General features: G+C 36.4%; 1 protein-coding gene across 1 annotated transcript in view; it reads right to left on the bottom strand.

Moving 5' to 3' along the window:
* LOC129762532 (neurotrimin) overlaps nt 1-14,982 on the bottom strand; it is a 946,497-nt gene that overhangs the window by 78,570 nt on the left and 852,945 nt on the right. The window contains exon 7 of the mRNA XM_055760922.1: nt 1,468-1,565. Within this exon, the coding sequence (XP_055616897.1) occupies nt 1,468-1,565 (98 nt within the window). The remainder of the gene's footprint in view (nt 1-1,467; nt 1,566-14,982) is intronic.

Raw genomic sequence — 14,982 nt, 5'->3', positions numbered from 1 at the left:
ATTCATATATGATGTATGCATATCCAAAGTGCATGGAACAACGAGTTCAGTGGCCGCTGGGATTCGCCGGAAATGATCCTTTACTCCCATCCGATAGTAGAGAGTAATAAATGTCCGATTGTTTATTTATGAGCGAGTTCACTATCTGGCGCTGGTTGTGGCACAGAAATATGTAATTCCACACACCCACAGCAAAACAAAAGCAGTGGGCAGAGCATGTGGCGATTAAAAACTGTAAATCTGATCATTACTGCTATCCGTGTTTAGTGCAGCATGAACATTAAAATAACATCGATAACTGCTCTATGCTTGGATTTTTCGGTTGATAATGGTTTTGGTTGATCACTTAACCCATTTTAGGCCAAGCGTTCGAAAAGTCGAACAGCAACTTTGATAATTATTCATGTCTTTGAAAAGCAACCATATAGTAATGTTTTTGTACCAAAAGACAGCTCAATTTATTAGCTACCACTTGCTATCAAGTTCATTCAATTTTGTATAACTTTATTGGGCGATAATTTCGATTTAAAGCAAGCATGTTCGGAAGGTGTTTTCAATTTCAATTGAAAAACCCAATAAAATATAAAAATATGTGAATTTTTCTATAGTATTACTTTGAAAAAAGAACATACATTGCGATATGGGGTAAAACTCATTCGATTCAGCCGGAAAAATTTAATGTTCGAAAAATCGGACGTTGGCCATAACGAAAATTTTTTTTCTGGAAAATTTTGGAAATCTGAATGATTTTTTGTCTGTAATAACCTTAGGTGATGGCGGCCCGTAGTATTTCGTGTGTGTAGGAGCTGGAGGAAGTGATCGGTACATGTAACGACGATTATAATGAGATTGCTGGTGTGAATAATCTTCCGCCGGACCGAATAATAGCAACCCAATCCTCAATGCCATTGTTTTTTTCGCATCATTTTGATCTTTTGCAGGGTTTGGAGCATGTTCGATTTTTCGGGAAATGAATAATTGGGAAGAAATAATTCTAAAGCATAGATATTTCTCCACGGCCAACAATAAGAATAACAGCATATGTTTCCGTTTTGAAAAAAAAATCCTGCCAGTAATAAGTTAAAATTACATGAAATAAGAAAAGTCACATCTCACCTTAGGTGGATTAATTTAGGTTTATATTTAGAGACCTACATCTTCCTTTGCTTGTTCGTCTCGGAATGTAAAATTAATGCATTTATGAGTACTGTATAATTGCTAATTGAGGTGACTTTCAGTTCGCAGTATGTTTGTCTTTTCCCGGAAAATGGAAGATTGGAAAAAAATAATTTTTGAACATTGGGGTTTCTTAAGCGTTCTTTCTTGGTCAAAAAAAAAAAATACAGCTTGATCGTTAATGGGTTAAACATGCTTTTATCTTAGGCTTTTCAAACTATTGGATACCAAATCTTTATCTTTATCATTATTCTAGTAGAGCATTACGTGGGAAAAGAAACAATAACTTACCGTTGGCTGCGGATCGGCATGAACAATGCACTCAAGCTGGGCTTCGAATCCTTCTCCTGAGTGAATCCAGGACTTGTCTACGCTGATATCTGGTGGATCTGTGGTGTGTGAGGGAAGCAGATGAAGAGAGGGAAAACAAATGGAACATCATTAGGTGAAATCAATCATCTTGGTTTTCATAAAACACTAGCTAACCCGGCAAACTTCGTCCCGCCCATTTACTTGATTAATTCTCGAGTAATGCAGAAATTTGTGTTTTATTTGTATGGCAGCCACCCCTAAGAGAGGGGGGAGGGGTATCTAACCACCATAGAAACATTCATTGCACCCTAAAGTTTCCATATGCCTAATTTGGTTTAATTTGCTTGATTAATTCTCGGGTAATGCAAAAATTTGTGTTTCATTTGTACGGTAGCCCCCTCTAAGAGAGGGGGAAGGAGTATCTTAACACCATAGAAACATTTATTGCATCCTAAAACCTCCACATGCCAAATTTGGTTTCATTTGCTTGATTAATTCTCGAGTAATGCAGAAATTTGTGTTTCATTTGTATGGCAGCCCCCCCTTAGAGAGGGGGGAGGGTTCTCAAAATATCACGAAAACCTTCCCCGGCCCCAAAAACTCCTACATACCAATTTTCATGTCGATCGGTTCAGTAGTTTCCGAGTCTATAAGAATCAGACAGACAGACAGACATCACTCCATTTTAATATATATATATATAGATATTCGAAGAGAAACTTTTAATAATTGCAGTTGTCCCGAACCATACGACGATGTTAGACGAATAATTTCGAACTGTCAGTTTTGAACTGACGGAAACTTGATATTTTAGATAAATTACGAATACTCCCTTTTTAACTTTTCAGCCTGATCACGAACGTCACTTCACGGTGAAAACGAAGTGAATTGTATACAACCTTATTACGGCTGCCACCGTGTGTGTCGAATCCGGAAGAGTTCATCCTTCATGACAACTTTGACGAACTCGGTGTTGTTATGAATATCACGATACTGTGACGTCACGGAGAAAAACAGGTATATTTGTCACTTGTGTTTTAGATGGTGAAGGCTAGTCACGCGGAATTGAGTAAGTTGATTTCGTATATATTTAGCTGTTTTGCTAACATTTTGTATCTTGTATTGTCTTGTTTAGGAAAGAAAACATAAACAAACGGCAATTTACCCGCTTGGTGGCATATTTAGACGAAATCCTGACGTACCCAGAGGACGTAAATTTGTTTTTTTGGACTCGGTTACTGCGATATGAGGAGTAATTAAAAACTAAAAATGAAGCTCTCGCAGGCCTATTGAAACATGGCAAAAGGTAAGTAACTCTACTTCCGAATAGCAATAGCATTTTCTTGTTTCCATTTTTAGGACTAGACTAACAGAAAGTTGCAACACCATAAAATGTAAATTGAGGCCACTGGCCCAAATACGTTGTAACAACGTGAGAGAAACAACAATTCGTCATCAGTCATTAGAAAGAACGATAATTATGGTTGATTATGTATAATATTGATTTGTTGATATTTTGAGTATTGAATGACAACCATGAAGTTTTTTCAACATTGGAAGCAGGTTTTTGTAATTCAAACATTCGCACGATAGTTATAACGGAAGATAGTTATAAGGAATAAGGCCATTGTTTTTTTTTCCTTTTTACATAATAAATATTTTCAACGATATTGTTTTGAAGGCATGTTTTAAATAAAAGAATATTAAAAAAAAGATAATAGATTTAGAAGCCAAATGAACTGCAAAGTTTAATGTTCCTTAAAAACAAAGAATTGAACTGAACTGATAATAAGTTTCAAACGAGGAAAAAATGAGTCTATCATTGCAAAGCATTCACAAGATACTGTTTTGAAATTCTTTCTTCATAATTTTGATATCCGTCTAAAGAAAATCTGCATCACTTTCTGCTTTTAGAACATTCATTGAAATCCATCAGATGTTTTATATGAAGATTAGCTGACCCGGCAATCTTCGTCCCGCCCAAAATTTATTTTTCGTTTTCTCACTAAGCGCTGTTCATGAGTCCAATCGCAGAATTATTCATCGGCTGATCTTCTAATCTACCCTTTAAAATTACCGTTTACTATAAATTTCCTAGTACTTCTACCAAAACTCAACATTATAATATCAGATTATTTTCTTTCTTGTTCAAGATTTTCCAACCACTTGCAAATAACAGGTTTCTCCGTTACGTTACGCCAAATTTGGATTTATTTGCTTGATTATTTCTCGAGTAATGCAGATATTTGTTTTATTTGTATGGAAATTTGCTTCATTTGTATGGCAAACGTTTCCATATGCCTAATTTGGTTTAATTTGCTTGATTATCTCTCGAGTAATGCAAAAATTTGTGTTTCATTTGTATGGCAGCCCCCCCCTAAGAGAGGAGGGAGGGGTATCTAACCACCATAGAATCATTTATTGCACCCTAAAACCTCCACACGGCAAATTTCGTTTCGTTTGCTTGATTAATTCTCGAGAAATTTAGAAATTTGTGTTTCATTTCTATGTCAGCCCCCCCTTAGAGAGGAGGGAGGGGTCTCAAACTGCCACGGAAACCTTCCCCGGCCCCAAAAACCCCTAAATACCAATTTCCATGTCGATCGGTTCAGTAGTTTCCGTGTCCATAAGAATCAGACAGACAGACATCACTCCATTTTTATATATATAGACTAGCTGACCCGGCAATCTTCGTCCCGCCCAAAATTCATTTTTCGTTATCACATCCACGTTTTTTTTTACTAAGCGCTGTTCATGGGTCCAATCGCAGAATTATTCATTGATTGATCTTCTAATATATATATATATATATATATATATATATATATATATATATATATATATATATATATATATATATATATATATATATATATATATATATATATATATATATATATATATATATATATAGATTGATTAAGTTTTTGACCGATGCTGTTAAACAGTTTCTGTTTAAATAATTAAATCAAACCTTGTGTCCCGTATATCAAATTACACAACAATAGGAAGGATAAAAGGTCCGAAATTCAGAATTCCATATGGGAGTAGCTTATACTGATCGTGAGGTGGATAAGTTCTATGATTTAAAGAAATGTAGAAATGTAGTTCTTATTAAATGATTCTAACCTTGACCTATACTGAATACTTCTCACTATTCAAACGAGTAAGACAGAGCTAAGAAAAAGAATATGCGAGATGTTCATTATTATACATAATAGTCATGTTTTATCTCTAGAGTAATTTATAGAAAAAGAAAATAAAATTAAATTCCCATATGCTCAATAAATACATTATTCTCGAGCAACCAAGTATTCCTCCTCATCTTTGAACCAGCGTTTAATTCAGCAAACTAAGGCACCAAACAAATGAATCATGGGATGAGCCCGAACAGTTGGTATTCAAATACCGAATCATTGAATTGTATACAACGTTATTACGGCTGCCACCGTGTTTGTAGAATCCGGAAGAGTTCATCCGTCGTGACAACTTTGATGAACTCGGTATTATTATGAATGCCACGATACAGTCATGTCACGGAGAAAAACAAGTATATTTTTCACTTGTTTTTTAGATGACGAAAGCTAGTCACGCGTAATGGAGTAGGTTTAATTTCGTATTTATTTAGCTGTTTTGCTAACATTTTGAATCTTTTCTTGCTTTTTGGGAAATAAAAAATAAACAAACAGTAATTTACCCGCCTGGTGGCATTTTTAGAACGATATCCTGACGTATCCAGAAGACATAAATTTGTTTATTTGGATTCGGTAAATGCGCTATAGGATGTAATCAAGGACTGAAATTGTAGCTCCCGTAGGCCCATCGAAACATGGCGAAAGATCTTCTTCCGATTGTCCCGAATGAATGGAAATTAACACAAATAAATGAAGTACGATTGAGCTGATATTTTGCACAGGGTAGCCTTCGAGAGAATCATCATTTTTAAGAAAGTTCAGTTTAAAAATTCGAGATGGCCATTTTCATTGGCACTCTAATATGAACCTATCTAGATATATCGACATCGAAAAAAAATTTTTGCCGTTATAGCGAAACATTTTAGGCCGTAAATCGAAAACGTGTCCTAATTCAAGAATGCCGCTGTAGTGAAATGCCGTATAAATAGCGGCCGTATAGCGAGGTATGGGTGTATTAGGAAAATGAGTCTATCATTGCAAAGCATTCACAAAGTATTGTTTTAAATTCTTCTCATTTTTTTTTTGTTCCATAATTTAGATATCCGTCTAAAGAAAATCTGAATCACTTTCTGTTTTTTTTTTTGCAAATTGCTTGAAACCCATTAGATGTTTTATATGTAGATATGCTTCTGACCGACGCTGCTGGCCACTTTCTGTTTAAATAATTAAATCAAACTTCAGGCCTCGTATATCAAATTACACGAGAATGGGAAGGATAAGAAAATTAAACTTCAGATTCCCATATGGGAGTAGCTCAGATTATACTGATCGTGAGGTGGATAAATTCGGGTTTGTTCTGAGATATAGAAGATTATTATTCATCAAAATTGTAGAAATTGTTCTTAAAAAATGATTCTAACCTTGAACTATAGTAAATACTTCTCACTATTCAAATGAGTAAGACAGAGCTAAGAACAAGAGTATGTGAGATGTTGATTATTAAACCTAATAGTCATGTTTTATCTCTAGAGTAATTCATGGAAAGAGAAAATAAACTTACATTCCCATATGTTGAACAACTACATTATTCACGAGTAACCAAGTATTCCTCCTCATCTTTGAACTAGCATTTGATTCAGAAAACTAACGCACCAAGCAAATGAATCATGTGATGAGTCCTAAAAGTTGGCATTGATATACTGAATCATCGAGATATAATAGCAAACTTGTCATTCTAAAACATACGCTTAATCAAATGGAATATTATCTCAAACACTGTATTAATTTCACCTACATAACGTTCAAACGTCCGAAATTATGCAACTGCCTGTCTCTTATAAAAGGGAATGAACTCTTTCACTTCACGGAGTTTATTTTTACACGCAACTGTCCGAGACAATGATGATAGACACAAAAAGATTAAGTGAAGTGTAAGTGACGTGAACAGTGATGGTAAAAAATCACATTCAACGATCAATGAATAAGTATATCCCTCTAGTCGGATGTTTTTAAATCACCCCCAGCAGGCGATGCTCTTTTATCCTTCATATGTACACAGAGAGAATACTTTGAACGGTGAGCTACCAAGATCTCAAAAAAGCAATATGAAAGAGGAATCCCCACTGCAAGGCACTCTCGGAGCATTACTTCTACTACTCAAGGTTTCTCGTGAGTGCAAGCCACAAACGATTAATCCCATCCCATAGAGCGGATGATGAGTTCTTGATCGGAAAGTGTAACAAGAGACGATCAACTGAAATCTAACGACACTCGTCGAGGTATTTTTAATTCTCTATTGCACTGACCGCAGTGCGTGGCTGACTCAGTCTCGTGTCGATTTTATTATGCTGTCGTCTCCCGCCCGATAAACAGCAGACGGGAAATGGATGCAATTGATTAATTTTATTACCAGCAGATTTGGGTGAATCTCATCCCGCCCAAAATCGTTTTTTAGATTCCAATAATTCTAAACATTCACATTTCTTTTCAAATATTTTTGACGTAGGATTACGTCTTTCGGGAACATCTTCTTCTCTTCTTCAATGGCACTAACGTTCTTAGAGGAACTTCGCCGTCTCAACGTAGTATTACTTGCGTCATTTTTATTAGTACTTAGTTGAGATTTCTATGCCAAATAACACGCCTTGAATGCATTCTGAGTGGCAAGCTCTAGAATACGCGTGATCACAGTGCAAGTCGGAGGGAATTTCTTTGACGAAAAATTCCCCCGACCAGAACGGGAATCGAACCCGAACACCCGGCATGTTAGTTATGACGCTAACCACTCGGCCACGGGAGCACAGAACATTCGGGAACATATTGGGGTACAAATTGAAAATCGAAAATCGAGCACATCGTGAAAATTGTCCAATTTAAAACGCTTATTGCTCAGTCAGTTCATGATGGATTGATGAAATTTTTGCTTCAATCGTTTTCAGTGCTCCATAACAAATTTTATATTGGAAAAAATAAAACATGTCATGAAACTAACTATCGAACAATTGAAAAATCTCAACCCCTACCCTAACGGAAATACTCACTTCTGATTGGTCGAAATTGACGACACATGCGGCGATTCCCTAACAGAGACATCAAAACCAAGCTGCCTGGGGGAAATCGGCATTGCAAATACATGAAAGTAGGGGGAACTTTTGTTCCTACCGAAATGTGTTCCCTAACAGAGATATCAAAGCCAAGGTGCCCGAGGGAAAACGGCATTGCAAATATATGCAAGTCGGGGGCATTTTTATATTGCAAGTAAGGTTAGTGATATGATTAATTCTAGCAAATAAAATTTAAATTTGGAACTTTGTTGCTTCGTGAAATTTCATATCAATGACCAATAGTGTACTGTGAAAAATTTAGCATAAGCACACTCAGAAAGTAAAACTTATAAAAGAAAATTACCTTTTCCATTTCAAATATGTTTTCTCTATATTAAAGTAATATGTTTTTACTGATGAGAAAAATTGATAATTGTGTTCGGTATTGGTAATTATCTTATATTACACTGGTGATTTTTTTTTCTTTAGTTCATCCATACATAACACAAGAGGCATCTCGTCTAGGATCACAGAGGGTGGTTTTCGTCATATTTCGTTCCACTTCGGTATCTTTTATCTGATACGCACCATCCAACGACTGTTTACCATCTTTCTGTCATCATCACTCGGTAAAAACTGATGGAGTGAACAAACAATACCCAACAACCAAACAAAACGGCCCTTTTCAGGACCACCAAATCATTATCAAAGAGTTTAACGAGGTGATTCTTCAAACATATCCAAAATGAACAGATAGCCTAACGGAATCCTACGTCAACTATGCGGTCGTGTCTCGGACACAACCCTACTGTGACTTTTTCTAAGAATAATTCAATTAGTGATTTCACGAAACACTTTTCAAATTCAATGGAATTTAAGACCCTTTTTTTTGTAGGTAAAACGGATCACATATTTGATTAATTCAATTCTGTGTGGTTACGTTTTTCGTTGCAAATAAATGTAATGAATTAGTATGGACATATGTTATTCATATATCGTGGACTTCCGACATATGTGGCAGTAGATTTATTGAACGACCAATGTTTTTTTTCATATCCCTTCAAACTTGTTGCATCTCCTGAGTGTACATACTGCTTTGTCCGCAGATTTGTTTGGTTGAATCTGGTTAATTTCAGGTATTCAATCTCCAGATTGTCGAATAAATACTGTTGGAACAATCGGTATCGCAGAAAATGATTATCAACATCCTACCTAATCATCAAACGGTATGCGAAGATTTTAAGTGAACTGACGGCATTGGAATATATGTTTTGTGAGGACCACACAATTATTATCAGAGCGAATAAACGTCCGACTGGAAGTCATGAACATCAATTTAATGTTCCCAAGATAAATTTATCCTTTGAATGTCGTTAACATGCCTAAAGATGATGAGATGTAATATATTCCTATGTCGTCTGGAATAACCGAACGAACACCTTATGTTCGTGATGTAGTTTTTGCTATTGTTCTGATGTTTCATAACACGGCACTCTATTTATTATTCGCCGAAAATGGATAAAAAATATCTTTGAGGTTAGCCTACGGTATGGTGAGCCAGTCTCAGGATAAGAAAACATTTCAAAATAAAGCTTTTTTTTTAATGAATCAGTAGTAAAACAAAACGTCAAAACGTTTCCCAGCTTTGTGATAGCAGATAATCATTGCCCATTTGAGTTGTATGAGTATTCCCCCCACAAATCGTGGATAGTCTATCTGCATACAAATTATGTAGAGTTCCACAGTCCTAAAATTTAATGAGTAAATATTTACGTGCTTACACAAAAAACACATGTTGACATATTTGTGCTAATTTATGTCTTTGATTAATTCAAGGTAATTAAGGTCTTTTCCATCCACAAGTTTACTCGGGCACGAAAGGAGTGTTCTGTATTTGTACTGGCGGAAAAATATATCTCGCAAGACCTCGTGTTCGATATCGTAATAGCCTTGGCCAATAACGCATTTACATTAACTCATAACATTAGTGATTCGAGGGGGATTATTGTTTGTAGTCTCTTGTAGATGAATTTAAACACCATCTGAGAAATCCTCTGTGGAACATTAAACATTAATGTCGTCCTATCTGCTGTAGCGCATTTTTTCCTCACATAGTTTCATCGAAGTAAACGCGCTCGGAGAGGAAAATTGAACTCCCGGACGAGAGAGCGAGAATCGTAAAGCGTACGTCATAGAGATACTCATTCCCATGGAGCAAATTCTTGTTAGGAGTTGTAAACAGAACGAGGAAGGAGAGTAACTCAATTATTCGAACTAGTTTCAGTCTAGCAATGCTTTGGTCAGCTCAGAGTTACCAAGAGAAAATCATTTGGTTATGATGGAAGAGGATTAATAGTTAGTCGCAGCTTGCACAGATTACGATCTGTGCAGGTTGCGATTAATCGTAAATCACATCATGCTCCCTTGTTTTCCATCCTTGGACGTGAAGGCGTACGTGGCATTATGTCATTAAGCAGTTCAATCAAAATAATTCACTCCAAATACGAAAGGAAATATGTTATGATTCTACCAATCGAGCACCGTCAAGTATCATCATTTGTTTACATTAAAATTTCCTATTAGCCCTCATTATGTTATTACCGACAATCGGAAATAGGTAAACTTCACGCCACTCCAACTCCGACAGAGAGCTAACAGGTTACAGCACGGTGGAAAATGCACCACTTTCAAAACCATGGTTTCCATTCATTTGTGGGTAACTCTATCCACCACTAAACTCAACATCGCACTGATTTGCGCTCAAAAGGGGAGCTACGATCAATGGGATGATGCACCTGTGCCGCGCATAATTACCTTTTCCAATGTGATTGTATCCATGATTTCCGCCGTAATATCCCCCTGTTCAGGGGTATTGAATTCGTCCATTTGCCCTATTCGATTTCAGCCAATTGTGTTTAAGTGCAATTTTTTCTGCTTTGCATCGCGCAGGTATGCTCGAGTGCAGTGGTGCATTATTTTACGGTTTCAATTTCCACCGATCCCCGCTCCAAGGACATGAAAACATTATATTTAAACGTGTGCGTGTATGTGAGTGACATGCTGCTGGCCACATCTGAATTGGTAATCTCCGATTGCCGTTTGTGACTTACTGAGAGCGATGATTGTGGTGAAAAAAATACTATTGCGGGCAGTGCCAGATGATTGCAGGTTTTCCGAAAGATGGGCGTTTGGCACAATTAGACATTTTATTGGATAATTTTAGTCTACATACCAATTGTTTAATATAAACTATTTGTGGACATTGACGAATGTATTGCAGTTGCGCGGAGTGGGAAATAACTATGCAGTTGGAAGATTTCCCTAATGTCCGAAAACGGGGTTTTCGGTTCGTTGAAGCGCAATACTGACGAAAGAAGATAACAGCAGTATTTCGGAAGACGTTTGTTACAACTGTAGGGACAGATTTCATCGACGCAAAGGGGGTCCTTTATTCTCTAGTTTCTATTGACTGGATGAAAAACTTGTCTCGAATCGGAAAGACCAAGACGGGTCTATGGTACTAGGTGAGGCCGTTTCATCACTAAGTTGGTTAGGGGAGTGGTATATGAAAACAGTACGGAAGAAAGCAGAAGCGGAATTTTTCCTTGAAGTGTGAAAGAGACAGACTGATCACGTGCGAGCTTGAGCACAAGCCTATTGTGTTTTGTTTACAAACAAAACACAGTAGACTTCCAAGATGGCTGAAGAGTGGTTTTAGCAAGTTGGCCCACCTTAGGATATACTTCTATGCGCCTTGGGAAAGACAACAGCGTCGCGACGAGAAAACACCCGCTTCTAAATGGTGACCGAGTTAAATTAATTCCTTAGAGGAGTGTTGGACAAAAACAAGCGTTTACTCACTGAATTCGAATCGTGCAATGAATTGGAGAACTTTAATGGCAGCACTGATCTGTCTTTAGCCCTTTATAAGGCCGTGGAAACTAACACGCAACACTCACAATAAATATTTTTTTCGCCGCACTTGGAATATTATTTTAATATTTTGCTTAACCAAAGACTTATAAAGGTATCTTGCAATACTATCATTTATTAGAGCTGCTAAAATGTAAAAGCGTGATTTTAGAGCGTCGGCAGAAAATTCTGTTTAAATTCGTTGAAAATGCAACAAGTTGATTAGTTTTTTACTGTAACCATTCTATTCAGGAACTACTGTGTATTTGATGAAAAATTAAATTTTCAATTTTTTTTGTAAGTCTATAGAGCAATTCCAAATGAAATCGACAAATGACAAAACATGAGTATTTTTGATTCGAATGGAAGTTTGTGTTCCGTTTGAGTTGGAGGATATATGAGTTTTCCACAGTAATTTTTTTGACTCAAGCGTAACTTTTCAATAGGGCGTATCGATTTTAGTAAGAGAAATCTCAATTTATATCTCAAAAACTATGAGTCGAACCGAAATAGTGTCTTAAGACGCGTCCACATTACGCCAATCGGCCTTGGCCGCCCGGTAAAGCCGACTAAATGTGGACGTACCGCCCGGGCTTGCCGACGTGCCGAAAACCGACTCGAATCAAACCGAACCCAACCCGAAACAAGTGGGTCCGGTTCGAGAAAGTCGAACCAAAACAAAACGAAGCAAATTAGCGTTGACGACATTGTGCTTCGTGTGTTCGTGACGGCTTCGTGCATCCGATGGCGCTTTGGCTTCGTGAACCCGATGGGGCGTCCACACTACATAACGAACCGAATATGCCGCCGGGTACAGGCCGATCGGCATCATTCGGCATAATGTGGACGCACCAGGAAGTCGAACCAAATAGTGTCTTAGACTGAGAAAAACATTTAGTACTCTTTTTTCATTTATGAAAAAAAAACTTTAATTTGCAATAGACCCATTCCAACGTGACGTGACAACGGTTTGACTCACTAAAAACGGGTTTTTTTTCTCGTTTTCATCTATAAATCACACAATTTCCAAATGGTAAACGATTTTAAAGTGAAATTGAGAAAATTTCCTACAATAATCTTCAGTTGGAGAATATTTGAATGCGCTTGTGGCCAGCCCAATACTTTTGTGACGTGACAACACCTGTCTTTTTGCGGGTTTCGACTTTTGAACATTAATGTTGTATTTTCAGTTCCGTTTCAAAACATTCAAATAAACTTTGTTCTATGATTTGTCAATGAAAGATGAACGTAGATTCCTGTATACTCAGTTTTCCAAAAAACTCGCAGGAACATGCATTTTGACGGCATGCATTTTTTGACGTGACAACGCGCTCTGTGCGAATAAACAGTCTCCACGAAGCGTTGTCACGTCACACAATCAATAAGTTGTATTAATTAAGAATTTCACCGTATTGTAGCAAGCGATATACTATTTTTTATGTTTTTTTTATTACTCTGAATACTGTTTACTTTCCTCTGAGATCTCCCCTTCCCCTTCCAAAAGTTCATCCTATAGGAGAAGGTGGTCCTAACGCAACCGGTGGTCCTTTGTGTCTCAGGAACGGTATTTTCTACTGAATTTTCAATAGTGTCAAATGAAGGTGTCATAACGCTGACAATTTGCTCTCTTCATCGTAACGTTTTAGCGCCATTTAACGTTTTCATTTCTTCAAAAACAGAGAAGAAATATATTAGACCTGTGTGCAAAATAAGTTCTATATTCTTTTAGATTGTGAAACATTGTGAAACAAGGCAATTTTCATTGTTTATGGTATGTTCATCAAAATAAGCTATATAAATTGAATCTACCTGTTTCTTGTAATACACGGTATGTCTTTATTTGGGAAAAATCGGGGTCGCTCTAAGGCTAAGTTCTTTCCACTCAAACGTTATCTCCCTCTCACTTAAATCCTATCTCTCACTATCAAACATTATTCTTTTTTTTATTCTTCTTCGCACACCCATGGATATATGCCAACATTACCGTTCACGATCGTATTGTGGGACTTCATGTCATTCCCGGTCTTTTATATCCGTTTTTAACGAACCGGAAGTCACCATCCTCGATTTCAAAATGGCATCGGAATACGATATTCGACTTCCACTGGTAAGCCCAAATCGTATGGGTTTTTCATTTTTTTTAGCATTCAATACTACCATCAGCAAACTGGGAGTTGGAATAAGATTATATCTTTAATATATTATGGAATCTACGTTCATATATTGTTTAGAAAATATAGGAGAAAGATCATTTGTATGTTTTGAAACGGAACTGTAATTAATTAATATAATCATTAATGTTTAACAGTCCGAAACAGCAAAAAGTCAGGTGTTGCCACGTCACAAAAGCATTTGACTGACAACAAGCCAATCTAACTATAAAATATTCTCCAACTGATGATTCTTGTTGGAAATTTTCTTAATTTTACTATAACATCGTTTAATTTTGTGTGCTTTATTCATGAAAATGCAAAAAAAAAGTGTTTGTAGTGAATCAAAATGTTGTTACGTCACACTGGAATGGATCGTATACTTTGCGTGACGTGACAACAACTTCTGGAGACAGTTGATACACCTCTATTTGTGGATCAATCACTCCAAATTTTGTGGGTTTGCTCAGAGAAACCCAGGTATAAAAATGTTTAAACCTGTGTTCATCTGGTAAACTAAGAAAATGTTCTATTTTCGTGACGTGACAACGCTTCAAAATACCTGTTTTTCAAATGCTTGTTTCTCATGAATTACAAAATGCAACGTAGGTCTACTCACGGCTCTTCAAACAAGCATTTAATCACGTATTCAATGGTATATAGTCATTGAAGTTTGGTTAAGCATGTTCAGAGATATCTCAAGAAATATAAAAAAAGTAAAAACCTAAAATATTTTAACTATAATTATGTAGTTTTTTAAACTCGCCTCACTTAAAGGTTGGTGCATAAAAAATAAATTTGTTACAAAAAATTTATGATATAACTAGTGCTTATTCAAATAACGTTTTTAATTTTCTCCTAAAACTAGATTTGAAATTCGGTTCTCTGGTGCATAACCTCATGGAATGGGTCAATAGACGAATTTCATGCCAACTCGTCTTAGGAGTTAGCAGCACCATCTAAGATAGCAGCGAAACGTTGTGGGTGTAAAGACATGAGACTTTTAAGCAACTTTGCACACTTGAAATCCGCGAAAAAGAATTAGACTACTTATTGAAAAGGACCAACAAAATGTTTCCTAATTTTTCACAAAAATTTAGAAAAGTTTTTCTCACAATTACTTTTCAATGTTTTCTTTGAAAAAATTACAACTAATCCTAATTTTGTTTAAAGTCAAGTTAGCGATATAGTGTATTCGACAAAGTTTTAGACCTTATTAAAATATGAACTTTTGCCCCAGACGTCAACTTTCTA

Source organism: Toxorhynchites rutilus, chromosome 1 (genome assembly GCF_029784135.1).
Source record: "Toxorhynchites rutilus septentrionalis strain SRP chromosome 1, ASM2978413v1, whole genome shotgun sequence".
In the NCBI taxonomy this organism is placed as follows: Eukaryota; Metazoa; Arthropoda; class Insecta; order Diptera; family Culicidae; genus Toxorhynchites; species Toxorhynchites rutilus.
Note: the sequence above shows the minus strand (reverse complement) of the source record. Positions and strands in the feature narration are given on the sequence as shown.